General features: G+C 38.5%; 1 protein-coding gene across 11 annotated transcripts in view; it reads right to left on the reverse strand.

The window, feature by feature from the left end:
• The window catches only part of SLC41A2 (solute carrier family 41 member 2), a 144274-nt gene that overhangs the window by 99369 nt on the left and 28176 nt on the right, over window positions 1–16729 (reverse strand). For all 11 annotated transcript variants that reach the window (XM_060413157.1, XM_060413154.1, XM_060413153.1 and 8 more), the window contains one exon: window positions 15313–16037. In XM_060413157.1, coding sequence (XP_060269140.1) covers window positions 15313–15867 — 555 coding nt within the window. In that variant the 5' untranslated portion in view covers window positions 15868–16037. The remainder of the gene's footprint in view (window positions 1–15312; window positions 16038–16729) is intronic.

Consider the following 16729-nt stretch of genomic DNA (forward strand, 5'->3'; position numbering starts at 1 on the left):
CAATATGCAGCCTTGACATACTCCTTTTTCTATTTGGAACCAGTCTGTTGTTCCATGTCCAGTTCTAACTGTTGCTTCCTGACCTGCATATAGGTTTCTCAAGAGGCAGGTCAGGTGGTCTGTATTCCCATCTCTTTCAGAATTTTCCACAGTTGATTGTGATCCACACAGTCAAAGGCTTTGGCATAGTCAATAAAGCAGAAATAGATGTTTTTCTGGAACTCTCTTGCTTTTTCCATGATCCAGCAGATGTTGGCAAGTTGATCTCTGGTTCCTCTGCTTTTTCTAAAACCAGCTTGAACATCTGGAAGTTCACGGTTCACATATTGCTGAAGCCTGCCTTGGAGAATTTTGAGCATTACTTTACTAGCGTGTGAGATGAGGACAACTGTGCGGTAGTTTGAGCATTCTTTGGCATTGCCTTTCTTTGGGATTGGAATGAAAACTGACCTTTTCCAGTCCTGTGGCCACTGCTGAGTTTTCCAAATTTGCTGGCATATTGAGTGCAGCACTTTTACAGCATCATCTTTCAGGATTTGAAATAGCTCTACTGGAATTCCATCACCTCCACTAGCTTTGTTCGTAGTGATGCTTTCTAAGGCCCACTTGACTTCACATTCCAGGATGTCTGGCTCACGGTGAGTGATCACACCATCGTGATTATCTTGGTCGTGAAGCTCTTTTTTGCACAGTTCTTCTGTGTATTCTTTCCACCTCTTCTTAATATTTTCTGCTTCTGTTAGGTCCATACCATTTCTGTCCTTTATCGAGCCCATCTTTGCATGAGATGTTCCCTTGGTATCTCTAATTTTCTTGAAGAGATCTCTGGTCTTTCCCATTCTGTTGTTTTCCTCTATTGCCGTGCATTGATCACTGAGGAAGGCTTTCTTATCTCTTCTTGCTATTCTTTGGAATTCTGCATTCAGATGCTTATATCTTTCCTTTTCTCCTTTGCTTTTTACTTCTCTTCTTTTCACAGCTATTTGTAAGGCCTCCCCAGACAGCCATTTTACCTTTTTGCATTTCTTTTCCATGGGGATGGTCTTGATCCCTGTCTCCTGTACAATGTCACGAACCTCCGTTCATAGTTCATCAGGCACTCTGTCTATCAGATCTAGTCCCTTAAATCTATTTCTCACTTCCACTGTATAATCATAAGGGATTTGATTTAGGTCGTATCTGAATCGTCTAGTGGTTTTCCCCACTTCCTTCAATTTAAGTCTGAGCTTGTTAATATTACACCACTTATGGAACGTTTATCTCCCAGGTACTATAACTGGTGCTTTATATGCTATTTTACTAATCTGGGACCAAAAATGAATATTAAGGATGTTAAAGGCATAAGCACAAAGAGGTAGTTTAGACTGGCACAAAAGCTTACTCCTTTGGAAAGTCTTGAGTATGTAAAAGCAGACATTCTATACTCCTACAGGTCTTTTTGTTACCTCTACAGAATTCCTAGAGCACTCACTTTTTACCTCTATAAACACATGAACATACCTGCAACAAGTAGAGAATAATTTTTTTAGAACTGTATCACTTAGAATAGTATTGCGCTATGTGGTTAGTCGCTTAGTCATGTCCAGCTCCTTGTCACGCCATGGACTGTAGCCCACCAGATTCCTCTGCCCATGGAATTCTCCAGGCAAGAATACTGGCCTCAGTGGCCATTTCCTCCTCCAGGGTCTCTTCCCCACCCAGGGATCAAATCTGTGTCTCCTCTGTCTCCTGCGTTAGCAGGCGGGTTCTTTATCCACTGAGCCATCCAGGAAGCCCTTACATTAGCATTTAAAAGTATCAAATAACTAGAAATGAACCTAATTAAAAATGTAAAAGACTTTTGTTCAAAAATTGTAAAACATCAATGAGGGGAATTAAAGATGACCGAAACAAATGGAGGACTATTATTCCACATACATGGAACAACAGAGTCAATTCTCCCCCTAATTATGTCTGAATCACAACTGCAACAACTTTTTTTGAAAACTGACATGTTTTTACACTAAAACATACATGGAAATGCGAAGGGAAAGAATAACCAAAGCACTCTCCTGGAGGACTAAGGAGAGAAAATTCTCTACTAGACAGCAAGACTTATAGAGTAATGATGACAGTGCGGCTTTCATGACGAGAGACATAAATACACTGAGGCACAGAATTGAGAGCCCAGAAGTAGCCCTACTCACAAATGGGCACTTGACTCACAACAAATATTTCAGTTATACGATAGTGAGGACACAAATGAAAATCCATGTGGAAAGGAAAAAATAGAACCCCTACCTCACACTCTATACAGAATGGATTCCAGGGAGGGAAAGGTCAAAGTGTAAAAGACAAAACAAGGACCTTTCGAGGAAGTATTATACGAGAATATCTTAATTCACGGGGTGTAGAAAGATTTCTTAAACAGCAGACGAAAAGCACAGACCATAGAAAAGAGGGGAAAGAGGACTGTATAAAAATTAAGAACGTCTGCTCATCAAAACATACCACTGAGAGAGTGAAAAAGCAAGCCACGGAGGGGAGGGGGGCGGGAAATATTTGTATTACATATAACTAAAGGGCTTGGGGCGTCCCCGGTGGCCAGACAGTAAAGAATCTGCCTGCAATGTAGGGTTTGATCCCTGGGTTGGGAAGATCCCTGGAGAAGGGGATGCCTACCCACTCCAGTATTCTTGCCTGGAGAATCCCCAGGGACAGAGCAGCCTGGTAGGCTACAGTCCATGGAGTCACAAAGAGTCAGACACGACTAAGCAACTAACACTTCCACTTTTCACTTTCACTAAAGGGCTTACATCTATAATGTAAAAATAACTCCTATAAATCAATTTAAAAAAAGACAACTATATACAAAAATGGGCAAAGAAACTTCAGCAATGATATACAAACGATCAGCAGACATCATCAGGAAAATCCCACTCAAGACCTCAATGAGATACCACCCCACATATGCCAGAATTTCTAAAATTAAAATGACTGCTAGGGCATCCCTGATGGCTCAGTGGTAAAGAATCCATCTGACAATGAAGGAGACATGGGTTCAATCCCTGATCTGGGAAGATGCCACAGGCCACGGAGCAACAAGGCCTGTGCATCACAACTGCTGAGCCTGCGCTGCAGAGCCCTTGAGCCGCAGCTACTGAGCCCACGTGCTGCAGCCACTGAAGCCTGTGCACCACAAGAGAAGCCACTGCAACATGAAGCCCACATGCCACGACTAGAGAGGAGCCCCTACTCACCGCAGCCAGAGCAACAGCCAGCCCAGCAACGAAGACCAAGAACAGCCAACAATAAATGAGTGAGTAAATTAAAATCATTTTGGGCTTCCTTTGTAGCTCAGTTGGTAAAGAATCTGCCTGCAATGCAGGAGACCCAGGTTCAATTCCTGGGTTGGGAGGATCCCCTGGAGAAGGAAATGGCAACCCACTCTAGTATTCTTGCCTGGAGAATCTCATGGAGAGAGGAGCCCAGCAGGCTACAGTCCATGGCATTGCAAGAGCCGAACACAACTTAGAGACTACACCACAAAATCATTTTAAAAAAGACTGCTGATACCTTGTATAAATAATAATATAGGACAGTGGAACTGCTCATATACGGCTACATTTGTCTGTAAATTGGTACAACCACTTTGGAAAACCATTTGACAAACATTACATTTAAATACTTGCATACTCTAAGACCTAGAGATTCCATTTCTACCTATATACCCAAGAGAAACGCATGCATATGTACACCAAGAGCCTGGAAACACCATTCAGCCCAAAGTCCATCAACAGTAGAAAGCACTGAAGAAAAGAGTAGAGTGGATAAATTGTGATGTATTTATACACTGGAGTACAACACAGCAATAAAAATAAATGACCAACAATTTTCTAAAACTTACATAATGTTGACCAAAAAAACCCAAACATAAAGGTATACTCCATACTTCCACTGCATAAATTTTAAAAAGAATTAAGTAAACCTAAGCAATTATGTTTAATAATACACACTTATAAAGAGAAAAAAGTACTGAGAAATATCAGGTTATTGATTATCTTTGGTGATGGAGAAAAAAGCTTTTGGAAGGGAGCACCAATGGAAACTAATGAAATACAGGTAAGATTCTATTTGTTGACCCAAGTGACCGTTATATGGTTATTTTTGTCATGAAAGTTCACTGAGCTGTATATCTCTGTTTCTTACACTCTATAATATTTTAAACTTCACAATCTAACAAGTTTTCAAAACCTCATCAAATTAAATCTTTTAAAAACCATACCTGCATGGTTTTTAACACCAAAGTTTATCACTATAAAGTTCTTAGGGCTAGCAGTGTTAAAATTCATAAAGTCATAAAAGCAAGGGCTTCCATGGCGGCTCCGTGGGAAAGAGTCCACCTGCCAGTGCAGGAGACGTGGGCTTGATGTCTGACCCGGGAAGGTCCCACGTGCTGTGGAGCAGCTAAGCCTGTGCACCACAACTATTGAGCCTGTGCTCTGGAGCCCAGGACCTGAAACTGCTGAAGCCCTTGCACCCCAGAGTCCATGCTCTGCAACAAGAGAAGCTACTGTAATGAGAAGCCTGTGCACTGCAACTAGAGAGGAGCCCCTGCTCTCTGCAACTACAGAAAAACCCACATGCAGCAATGAAGACCCAGCGCAAGCCAAAAATAAACGAATAAGGAAAAAACTTTTATAAATCATAAAGGCAACGTTTCCCAATTACACACATGTTCTTCTCTCAAATATCAAGAAATCAGTGAGCATACACGAGAGGAAGGGACATAATAAGTTATGTAACTATTCTACCTAAACAACCTATATACATTAACATATTTTTCCTACAGATGTTGTCATACTATATAGAGCTAACTATTGAGTGTTTCTTCAGAATAACTGTCACCAAAAAGTCAGAAAAACAGTCAACCCAAAACAGTACATTCATTTTAGCAGTTATGATGCTATGGCAATAATTTAAAACAATCATATTTCAAGTGGACAGATAGGTTTGGTCCCCCTTTAGTACTACAGTCTATTCAAAAATTCAATACACTTAACAGTTCTCTTCATATCTTTTTTCCACCTGATGGTATAAAAATTATGTTTCTATTTAGATAAAATGTACATTTTCCATTTAGATAAAAATGTTATGTGTTTTAAAGTGTCTTAGAGTCATAAAGGACCTGAGATTGCCTTTAGAGAGCAAACAGTGAAAGAGAAAGGCACATTACGATAATGTATCTAACACTTTCCTGGACACAATCTTTTTCTGACTGATGAATGAAAATCAATAGTAACAGAATGCTACCTTTTTACAATGTACTATGTTAGAAAGATAACTATATAACAGGTAATTTTGTAACTTTATGTAATACTACATTAAGAACTTCTACAAGTAAATAAGTAATGTACACATTTTAAAATGGATAAAAGAAAGAACGAGATGGCGGAGGAGTAGGTGGACGTGGAGTACATCTCTCTCCACAGATACATCAGGAACACACCTTCAGACACAGAAGTTCATGCAGAACACCAGCTGAGAGCGGACAGGAGTACCTGACCAGCGGAAAAGAATGTATAGAAGCAGGGAAAACTCGGTAGGATGAAGAACTAGGAGGGAAACGGGAGTGTTAGTACGACTGGCCCTGCCCTCAGCGGGTGGGGGAACTGAAGCAGGGGTCCGGTCCCCACATTGGGGCAATTGTGTGAGTCAGAGGAGAAACATTTAAGGCTGTGAGTGAAACAGCTGATCTGTGGCGGCCTAAATGAAATGAGAATCAGACAGTCCTTGCCGCAGCCATACATACCCCAGACAGGGACGTAGATTCCCTGGAAGGGGCAGCAGCTGGGAACTGGAGTTTAGGGATTGTGGAGCAATTCCAGGGTGAGGGCTGCTGTTGACTGTGGAGAGATGGATCGAGGGGATGTGAGGGAGGAGACTGTGGTGGGAAATGCCTGTGGAGGAAAGCCAGGCAGCCATGGAAGCAAGGCAATACTGCTGAGTCATGCGTAGGGGATGGAGCCATAACCACAGCCTCTCTCTCCCCACATGCCAGCATCAGCAGCTGAACGATAGAGAGGCTGGCCCATCAAACATCTGCCTGGTGCACTGAACTACAGAACAGGGTCCTGTTCAGGGTGCCCCTTTAAGTGCCTGACGCGCTGATCTACAGAGTAGGACCTCAGCCACAGGGGGGGCCCTCTATGTGCCTGATGAACCGAACAACAGAAAAGGACCCCAGGCAAGAGAGCCCTCTAAGTGCCTGAACGGGCGGAGCTACTGAGAAAGACTGGCCAAAGAGGCCCTCTGATCACCAGCTATGAGAGGCTCAGAAACAGACTCTGATAGGGCCATAACTCCTGTGGCTGAGGCACTCTGTGTCCCTGCACACTTGGCGCCTGCTAGGGTCCCTGCAAGCCAAGAAGCCATGCCATCTTCACACTCAACTCGCTGGGGCTGAGCTGACACAGGCAGAAAAAGTCTTGCATCTATGTGCGCAAGGTCACTTTGGTCATGTCCGACTCTGCGACCCCGTAGACAGAGGGGGCAGTTCTCCAGGCAAGAATACTGGAGCATATTGGCCAATACTGGTTGCCGTACCCTTCTAGAGCACTATATTTCCTGCTGCCCTAGCCACCAACTCCCCTGAGTATCTAGTGCTGCCAGAACCCCTGCAACTCAAGCAGCTGCACCACCTCCACACCTGGCCCTCCGAGGGGCAAACCCAAGTCTTCCAGGGCAGCCTCAGGAGCAAGCCCCAGGAGACGACCCACATGCAGAGGTGGAAATAAAACCATAACTGAAACACAGGGGCAGTGTGACTAAGGAAGAAGACCCCAAACCTTCCCACCAGCTGTACAAGCTACAGATTAAATCCACACAATCAACTAGGCAGACTCTGTGTCTATGGAATATATAAAAGGTCATTAAGAGCTCCCACAAAAGAAAACACACTAATTCTGATAGCTGTGGGTATTGGAGGCAAGAACACAGAGCAGGTCCAGAATAGAATCTGAGCTGCCCCCATAACAGGTCCAGAAATCAGCACAGTGTTGGAGGGCATCCTAGGGTGGTGAGGTGAACTGAGACTCCTAGTAAGGGAAAGGACTCTGACAGCAGTGACTCAAGAAAAACATTTATTAAATTCTTATGTTTTGACTCGTTCTTTAGATTCTTTTGGATTTTTTTCTTCTTTTTTCCCTTTATCCCCCCTCTGTTGTAGCTGTCGATTTTACTGGCACTATGAAATCTAATTAAGCTTTTGAGCTTTTTTTCTTTTTTTTTCTCAGTCACATTTTTTATTGTTGTTATAAACCTCTGCCTCTACGTTGGGCTTCTGCACTTTTGGGGAGTTTTCCTTTTTTTCTTTTCTCTTGTTTTATTTTTAATTTTTAAGCCTATTATTATCTTTCTACATTTATTCCTTTGTTTGCTTTTCCTACTGTTCTTTCCCCCTTGCAGTTAATCTTTAATGTATATAAATCTTCTTTGTCTACCTCTATTTAACTTTACATATCTATTCTTTCTTTCTTTCCTCTCAACATATTTGTTAGTTTTATTTTCATTGCTTCATTCCCCAATTGGCATCTTGCTTTAGTTTTGTTTTCCAGTTCCTGCTTTAGTTAGTTTTATTCTGGTAGACATAATTTTTGGTTTCCTTTGTTTGCTGGGTCAATCTATTGTATTTTATTTTTGTTGGACTGTTTGATTTTGTTTATGGGTGAATATGTATATGTGTATATTCAGTCACACTTTTTATTGCTGTTATAAACCTCTGCCTTTACACTGGGCTTTTGCAGATATCTGAAGTTTTCCTTTTTTCTTTTTCTTCCAGTATTTTTTCTTTTTTATAATTTTAATTTTTTAAAACCTATTATATTTTTTCTGTATTTATTCCTTTGTTTGCCTTCCCTACATTCTTTTCCCCTTGCAGTTCATCTTTAATGTATATAAATTTTCTTCATCTACCTCTGTTCAACTTTGCATATCTATTCTTTCTTTCTTTTCTTTCTTTCCTTTCCTTTCAACATATTTGTTAGTTTTGTTTTCATTGGTTTAGTTTTGTTTTCTACTTGTGCTTTAGTTAGTTTTGTTCTTAACTGGTAAATATAATTTTTGATTTCCTTTGTTTGCTGGGTCAATCTATTGTACTTTATTTTTGTTGGACTGTTTTGAATTTGCTCATGGGTGTATATGTATATGTTTATATTCCATTATTTTAGTTGTTATTTGCCTGATTTTGTAACTGCCATTTGTCTGGGGTTCATCTTTGGTTTCATGGTTTGGGATATTTATTTTAATCTCACTTAATGCCGTAACAAACCAATCGTGGAATCTTCGTTCCTGATCAGAGATCAAGCTTTGAGCCACTGGAGTGGGAGAGCTGACTCCAAGACCCTAGACTACCAGAGAACTAACCCTAGGGAGTATCAAATTGTGAAAACTCACACAAAGGAAACCACTTGAACAAGACGTGGCATCACCCAACCACCAGTAGCACCCTGTGCAGGATGCCTCATCTAAATGACAAACAAGACAAAAATAAAAATCCAATCATCATCGGACAGGATTACCACCTGACTCAGCCTTGCCCATCAGAGGAAAAACAAAACAAACAAACAAAAAACTCAGCACAAATCTCAACCTATACAAAGCTAACACAAACCACTGGACCAAACTTAGGAGGGCAGAAACCAAAAGGAAGAAAGAATTCAACCTTGAAGCCTGGGAAAAGGAGACCTCAAACACAGTAAGTTTAAAAAAAAAATAATGAAAAGGCAGAGATATGCTACATAAATGAAGGAACAAACTAGAGACACAGAAGTCCAAATCAATGAAGAGGAAATAGGCAAACTACCTGAAAAAGCATGTGTTATAAGAATAGTAAAGATGATTAGAAATTTTGAAAACAAAATGGAGAAAATGTGCAAGAATCGATTAACAAAGACCTAGAAGAATTAAAGAATAAACACGTAGAGACAACACAATGGCTGAAATTAAAAATACTCTAAAAGGAATCAACAGCAGAATATCTGAAGCAGAAGAACAAATCAGTGAGCTGGAAGATAAAATGGTGGAAATAACTTCTGAAAAGTAGAATAAAGTAAAAAGAATGAAAAGAACTGAGGATAGTCTCAGAGATCTCTGGGACAATACAAACGCACCAACATTTGAATTATAGGGGTCCCAGAAGAAGAGGAGAAAAAGAAAGGGCATGAGAAAATTTTTGAAGAGATTATAGTTGAAAATTTCCCCAACATGGAAAAGGAAATAGTCAAATCAAGCACAAGAGGCACAAAGAGTCCCATACAGGGTAAACCCAAGGAGAAAAAAACGCCAAGACACATACTAATCAAACTAACAAAAACTAAACACAAAGAAAGACTATTAAAAGCAGCAGGGAAGAACAACAAGTAACATACGAGGGAAACCCCATATGCTTAACAGCTGATCTTTTTTTTTTTTTTTAACAGCTGATCTTTCAGCAGAAACTCTGCAGGCCAGAAGGGAATGGCAGTATATATTTAAAGTACTGAAAGGGAAAAATCTACAACCAAGATTACTGTACCTGGCAAGAATCTCATTCAAAATTGACGGAGAAATAAAAAGCTTTTCAGACAAGCAAAAGTTAAGAGAATTGAGTACCACCAAACCAGCTTTACAACAAATATACAGTCAAGAAATACAAGAGAAGAAAAAGGATCTACAAAATCTACCCCAAACAATTAAGAAAATGACAATAGGAACATATGTATCAATAATTACTTTAGAATGTAAATGGAGTAAATACTCCAACCAAAAGACACAGACAAGCTAAATGAATACAAAAACAAGACCCATATATTTGCTGCCTACAAGAAACCCACTTCAGACCTAAAGACACATATAGACTGAAAGTGAGAGGATGGAAAAATATATTCCATGCAAATTGGAAGCAAAAGAAAGCTGAAGTAGCAATCCTCATACCGGACAAAATAGACCTTAAAATAAAGTAGATTATAAGAGATAAGGAAGGACACCACATAATGATCAAGGGATCAATCCAAGAGGAAGACATAACTGTAAATATCTGTGTACCCAATATAGGAGCACCTCAATACATAAGACAAACACTAACAGACATAAAAGGAAAAACTGACAGTAACACAATAATAGTAGGAGACTTTAACACCCCACTCACAACATTGGACAGATCATCAAAACAGAAAATTAATAAGGAAACACAAGTCTTCAATAATACATTAGATGAGATGACCTCATTGATATCTTCAGGACATTCCATCCAGATACAGCAGAATACACCTTCTTCTCAAGTGCACATGGAACATTCTCCAGGATAGACCACATATTGGGTCACAAATCAAACCTCAGTAAATTTAAGAAAACTGAAATCATAACAAGCATCTTCTCTGATCACAGTGCTATGATACTAGATATTAATTACAAGAAAAAAACTGTAAGAAACACAAATACATGGAGATTAAACAACACATTTCTAAATAACCAAAAGGTTACTGAAGAAATCAAATCGGAAATAAAAAAATTTCTAAAAACAAATGACAATGAAAACATGACAACTCAAAACCTATGGGATGTAGCAAAAGCAGTTCTAAGCAGGAAGTTTATAGCAATACAATCCTACTTCAAGAAACAAGAAAAACATTGAATAGACAACCTAACTTTACAGCCAGAATAACTGGAAAAAGAAGAAGAACAACAACAAAAAATTAGTAGAAGGAAAAAAAATCATAAAGATCTGAATAGAAATAAATGAAAAAGAAAAGAAACGATAGTAAAGATTAATAAAAATAAAAGCTGGTTCTTTGAGAAGATAAACAAAATTGACAAACCTTTAGCCAGACTCATCACGGAAAAAAAGAGAGAAGAATCAAATCATCAAAATCAGAAATGAAAAAGGAGAGGTTACAACAGACAGTGCAGAAATACAAAGGATTATAAGAGACTATAAAGAACAACTATATGGCAATAAAATGGATAACCTGGAAGAAATGGGCAGATTCTTGGAAAAGTTCAATCTTCCAAGACTGGACCAGGAAGAGATTATGAACAACCAAATTACAAGCACTGATATTGAGGCTGTGATCAAACATTTCCCAAAAAACAAAAGCCCAGGACCAGATAGCTTCACAGGAGAATTCTATCAAACGTTTAGAGAAGAGCTAATGGCTATCCCTTTAAAACTCTTTCAAAAAACTGCAGAGGAAGGAACACTTCCAAACTCATTCTATGATGCCACCATCACCCTGATACCAAAACCAGACAAAGACAACACACAAAAAGAAAACTACAGGCCAATATCACTGATGAACATAGATGCAATAATTCTCAACAAAATTTTAGCAAACAGAATTCAGTAACACATCAAAAAGCTCATACGCAATGATCAAGTTGGGCTTATTCCAGGAATGCAAGGATTCTTCAATATATGCAAATCAATCAATGTGATACACCATATTAACAAATTGAAAGATAAAAACCATATGATAATCTCAATAAATGCAGAAAAAGCCTTTGACAAAATTCAGCACCCATTTATGATTAAAACTCTATGGGCATAGAAGGAACCTATCTCAACATAGTAAAGGCCATATAAGATAAGCCTACAGCAAACATTATGCTTAATGGTGAAAAACTGAAAGCATTCCCCCCCTAAGATCAGAAACAAGACAAGGATGTCCACTTTCACCACTATTATTCAACATAGTCCTGGCCACAGCAATCAGAGAAGAAAAAGAAATAAAAGGAATCCAGATTGGAAAAGAAGAAGTAAAGCTCTCACTGTTTGCAGATGATATGATGCTGTACATAGAAAACCCTAAAGATAGTATCAGAAAATTACCAGAGCTAATCAGTGAATTTAGCAGAGTTGCAGGATACAAAATCAATACACAGAAATCACTTGGATTTCTATATACTAACAATGAAAAATCAGGAAGAGAAATTAGAGAATCAATCCCATTTACCATTGCAACAAAAAAAATTAAATATCTAGGAATAAACTTACCTAAGGAGACAACAGAACTATACACAGAAAATTATAAGACACTGATGAAAGAAATCAAAGATGACATAAACAGATGGTGAGATATTCCATGTTCCTGGGTAGGAAGAATCAATATTGTGAAAATGACTACACTACCAAATGCAATCTACAGATTCAATGTGATCCTTATCAAATTACCAATGACATTTTTCACAGAACTAGAACAAAAAATTTCACAATTCATATGGAAACACAAAAGACCCCAAATAGCCAAAGCAATCTTCAGAACGCATTTGAGTCAAGCTTCTTGACTTCAGATTATACTACAAAGCTACAGTCATCAAGCCAGAATGGTAATGGCACAAAAACAGAAATATAGACCAATGGAACAATATAGAAAGCCCAGAAATAAACCCATGCACCTATGGGTACCTTATTCTTGACAAAGGAGGCAAGAATATACAATGGGGCAAAGACAGCCTCTTTAATAAATGGTGCTTGGAAAACGGGCAGCTACAAGTAAAAGAATGAAATTAGAACACTTCCTAACACCATACCATACACAAAGATGAATTCAAAATGGATTAAAGACCTAAATGTAAGACCAAAAACTATACAACTCTTAGAGGAAAACACAGACAGAACACTCGATGACATAAATCAAAGCAAGATCCTCTATGGCCCACCTCCTAGAGTAACAGAAATAGAAACAAAAGTAAACAACTGGGGCCTGATTAAACTTAAAAGCTTTTTCACAGCAAAGGAAATTATAAGCAAGGTGAAAAGACAGCTCTTAGAATGGGAGAAAATAATAGCAGATGAAACAACTGATAAAGGATTAATTTCCAAAATACACAAGCAGCTTATACAACTCAATGCCAGAAACACAAACAACCCAATCAAAAAATGGGAAAAAGACCTAAACAGACATTTCTCCAAAGAAGACATACAGATGGCTAACAAACACATGAAAAGATGCTCAACATCACTCATTATTGCTGCTGCTGCTGCTACTGCTGCTGCGTCACTTCAGTAGTGTCCGACTATGTGTGACCCCAGAGACGGCAGCCCACCAGGCTCCCCAGTCCCTGGGATTCTCCAGGCAAGAACACTGGAGTGGGTTGTCATTTCCTTCTCCAATGCATGAAAGTGAAAAGTGAAAGTGAAGTCACTGAGTCGTGTCCAACTCTCAGTGACCCCATGGACTGCAGCCCACCAGGCTCCTCCACCCATGGGATTTTCCAGGCAAGAGTACTGGAGTGGGGTGCCATTGCCTTCTCCGCACTCATTATTAGAGAAATGCAAATCAAAAGCACAATGAGATATCACCTCACATGGGTCAGAATGGCCATCATCAAAAAGTCGACAAACAAAAAATGCTAGAGAGGGTATGGAGAAAAGGGAACGCTCTTGCACTGTTGGTGGGAATGTAAACTGATACAGCCACTATGGAAGATGGTATGGAGATTCCTTAGAAAACTAGGAATAAAACCATCCTATGACTCAGCAATCCCACTCCTAGGCATATACCCTAAGGAGACCAAACCTGAAAAAGACACATGTATCCCATTGTTCACTGTAGCACTATTTACAATAGCCAAAACATGGAAGCAACCTAGATGTCCATCGACAGATGACTGGATAAAGAAGCTGTGGTACATATATACGATGGAATATTACTCAGCATAAAAAGGAACGCATTTGAGTCAGTTCTGATGAGGTGAATGAACCTAGAACCTATTATACAGAGTGAAGTGAGTCAGAAAGAGAAAGATAAATATTGTATTCTAACACACATATACAGAATCTAGAAAAATGAAGAATTTATTCACAGGGTAGCAATGGAGAAACAGACATAGAGAAAAGACTTATGGACATGGGGAGAGGGGAGGAGAGGGTGAAATGTATGGAAAGAGTAACATGGAAACTTATATTACCATATGTAAAATAGATAGCCAATGGGAATTTGCGGTATGGCTCAGGAAACTCAAACAGGGGCTCTGTATCAACTGAGAGGGGTAGGATGGGGAGGGAGATGGGAGGGAGGTTCAAAAGGAAGGGGATATATGTATACCTATGGCTGATTCATGTTGAGGCTTGTCAGAAGACAATAAAATTCTGCAAAGCAATTATCCTTCAATAAAATATAAATTAAAAAGAAAAAAAAACCTTAAAAAAATGGATAAGATACAAAAAAGTAATTCATATAAGAAACATTCACAGAAAAGGTAAGAATGGCCAATAAACATATGAAAAGAGGCTAAAACATTAATAGTAATTAATGTTAATTAAAATAGGATAACACTTTCCTATCAACTGGCAAAAATGAAAAAGATCAAGAACATCAAATGTTGATAAGGGTATGGAAAAATAAAAGTATTTACATATTTCTGGAAGGACTACAAATTTTAAACACACACACCTGCTCTAATACCCAACAATCCCATTTTAAAAATCTATCTTATGGAAAAAAAAGAACTATCTTATGAAAAAATTAGTATGAGTGTATAAAAATAAATTTGTAAGGATATTTGTTATAGCACCAGCATAGGAGAATGAATAAGTAAATTTTGGTGTGTACATATATATATACACACACACACACACCATATATATTATATATATACACACATATATATTATATATACATATACCATATAAATATATATAATATATATATACCATATATATATACAACGAAAATATCAAGCACTCTTTTTAAAATGCTAAATATCCTTTTTACTAATTTAGAAATATGTCCAAGATATATTAATAAGTAGTGAAAATAAACTGAGAAAGAAACACACGGAATTTAATTTTTATTTTAAAAAAAAAACCTCTGCACGTATGCTTGTATATAAGCACAGAAAAATCATCTGCAAGTATATACAGCAAACTCTTAACAATGGTAACCTCCGGAGGGGAAGAGAATTTTCATTTGGAGATGAGGACAGGACTTTTTATCATTTACTTAATACTCTGCATTGTTTGAGTTCATTTTAATGAACATATATTATTTTTTAAAAATAGGGATATATTTAAATATATTGAATTATTCATTTAGCTGACTTACCCTGTTTGGGATTACTCTATATTTAATATTTTATGTAGAATTACCTTATGGCAAGAATCAGACAATTCTCTTAGAATTTCAGAAAACAAACAAAAGATACCTAGAAAGAGCAGATTCTCCACCAGAGTCTGCATCAGTTCATTTTAACTAAGGGATAAATTAAAACTAAATATAATGTCTGAGATTAGTACCTGACACAAAGCAATTTAAACAACAAAGTCAGTGAAGTTAAACAAAGATGAGAACCCACCTGGACTATATCCAAAACCATGCCAGCTGAGACTGTTCCAAAGCCAGCTAACAAAAATGGCACAAGTATCTGCAGTGCCATGACACCACTGGATTCCTTTGGTAATTTCTGGCTTGTCTCCACAATGACATCTTCATCACCATCACTAGATACATCATTATCTTGCAACATGGCTGTAGTTTCTGAAGCCTCCCTTCCATCACAGTAATTGTAGTTGGCATAGTCATCATACTTTTGGCTACAGCTTGATGGCGTGTGCCCACTGTTGCCATGAAAAGACTGCTCCGAGAAATTGTGATATTCCATGTGCTGTTCAGATCTATTACTGAAAGTCTGTGCTGCAGTTGATAACCCATCTTGCCAAATGTTATTTCCTTTTTTGTGCCTGTCTTCCTGGTTTTTCTGGTATATTACTGGAACCATACTCAGCAGTAAGTTTAAAAACTTATCAGACTGAATTGTATTTAAACTTAAAGTCCAGTCCACAAAACCTCCTCCACTGCTTCGACCACCACTTGATTTATTAATAATAGATCTTCCTTTACTATTAGTCATATTGTCATTGCAAAAGACCCTGTTTGCCTTAGATCTCAAGCTTCGTGAACCAGAGCAGATGAATCAGAACCACAGGAACGCTGGTGTAAATTAAGATGTTGACGTCATTGTGCAGAAAACAGCACTTCCACTAATAGAAGATGTTTAGAAGCTCCACACAGGGACTGGATCTGGAAAAACAAAATTATTTTTAAAAGTCAGGATAACTCTCTTAATACCTCATAGTTGCAGGTATAAAATACACACGTTCTTAAATGAACCCCGAGGTACTGACATTATAGTCTGTGGGCTTAACACATAACTGGTTTGTGCCATGCAACTGCTTTGGCTGCAGAAATGTAGCATACAGCTTTTTTGGGTGGCCCATTTTGGTTAAAAGTATTTATTTTTGCATACTTTATGTAATTAATACCCATATAATGTCTTCAAAGTGAAAGTTGTTCAGTCATGTCTGACTCTTTGCGACTCCATGGACTGTACAGTTCATGGAATTCTCCAGGCAAGAATACTGGAGTGAGTAGCCTTTCCATTCTCCAGGAGATCTTCCCAACCCACGGATCGAATCTAGGTCTCCCACATTGCAGGAGGATTCTTTACCAGCTGAGCCACAAGGGAAGCCCAAGAATACCGGAGGGGGCAGCCTATCCCTTCTCCAGCGAATCTTCCCAACCCAGGAATCGAACTAGGGTCTCCTGCATTGCAGGCAGATTCATTACCAACTGAACTACCAGGGAAGCCCTTCAAATGTCTTCAATGTCTCTGCAATTCTTCAAAAGAAAAATTTATTAAAGTAATGGCTTCCATTACTTATACTGAAGTCTCAGAATTAAATTGCTACCACCCTTTACATATATCAGCACAA

The sequence above is a fragment of the Ovis aries genome, chromosome 3, assembly GCF_016772045.2.
Source record: "Ovis aries strain OAR_USU_Benz2616 breed Rambouillet chromosome 3, ARS-UI_Ramb_v3.0, whole genome shotgun sequence".
NCBI lineage: Eukaryota > Metazoa > Chordata > Mammalia > Artiodactyla > Bovidae > Ovis > Ovis aries.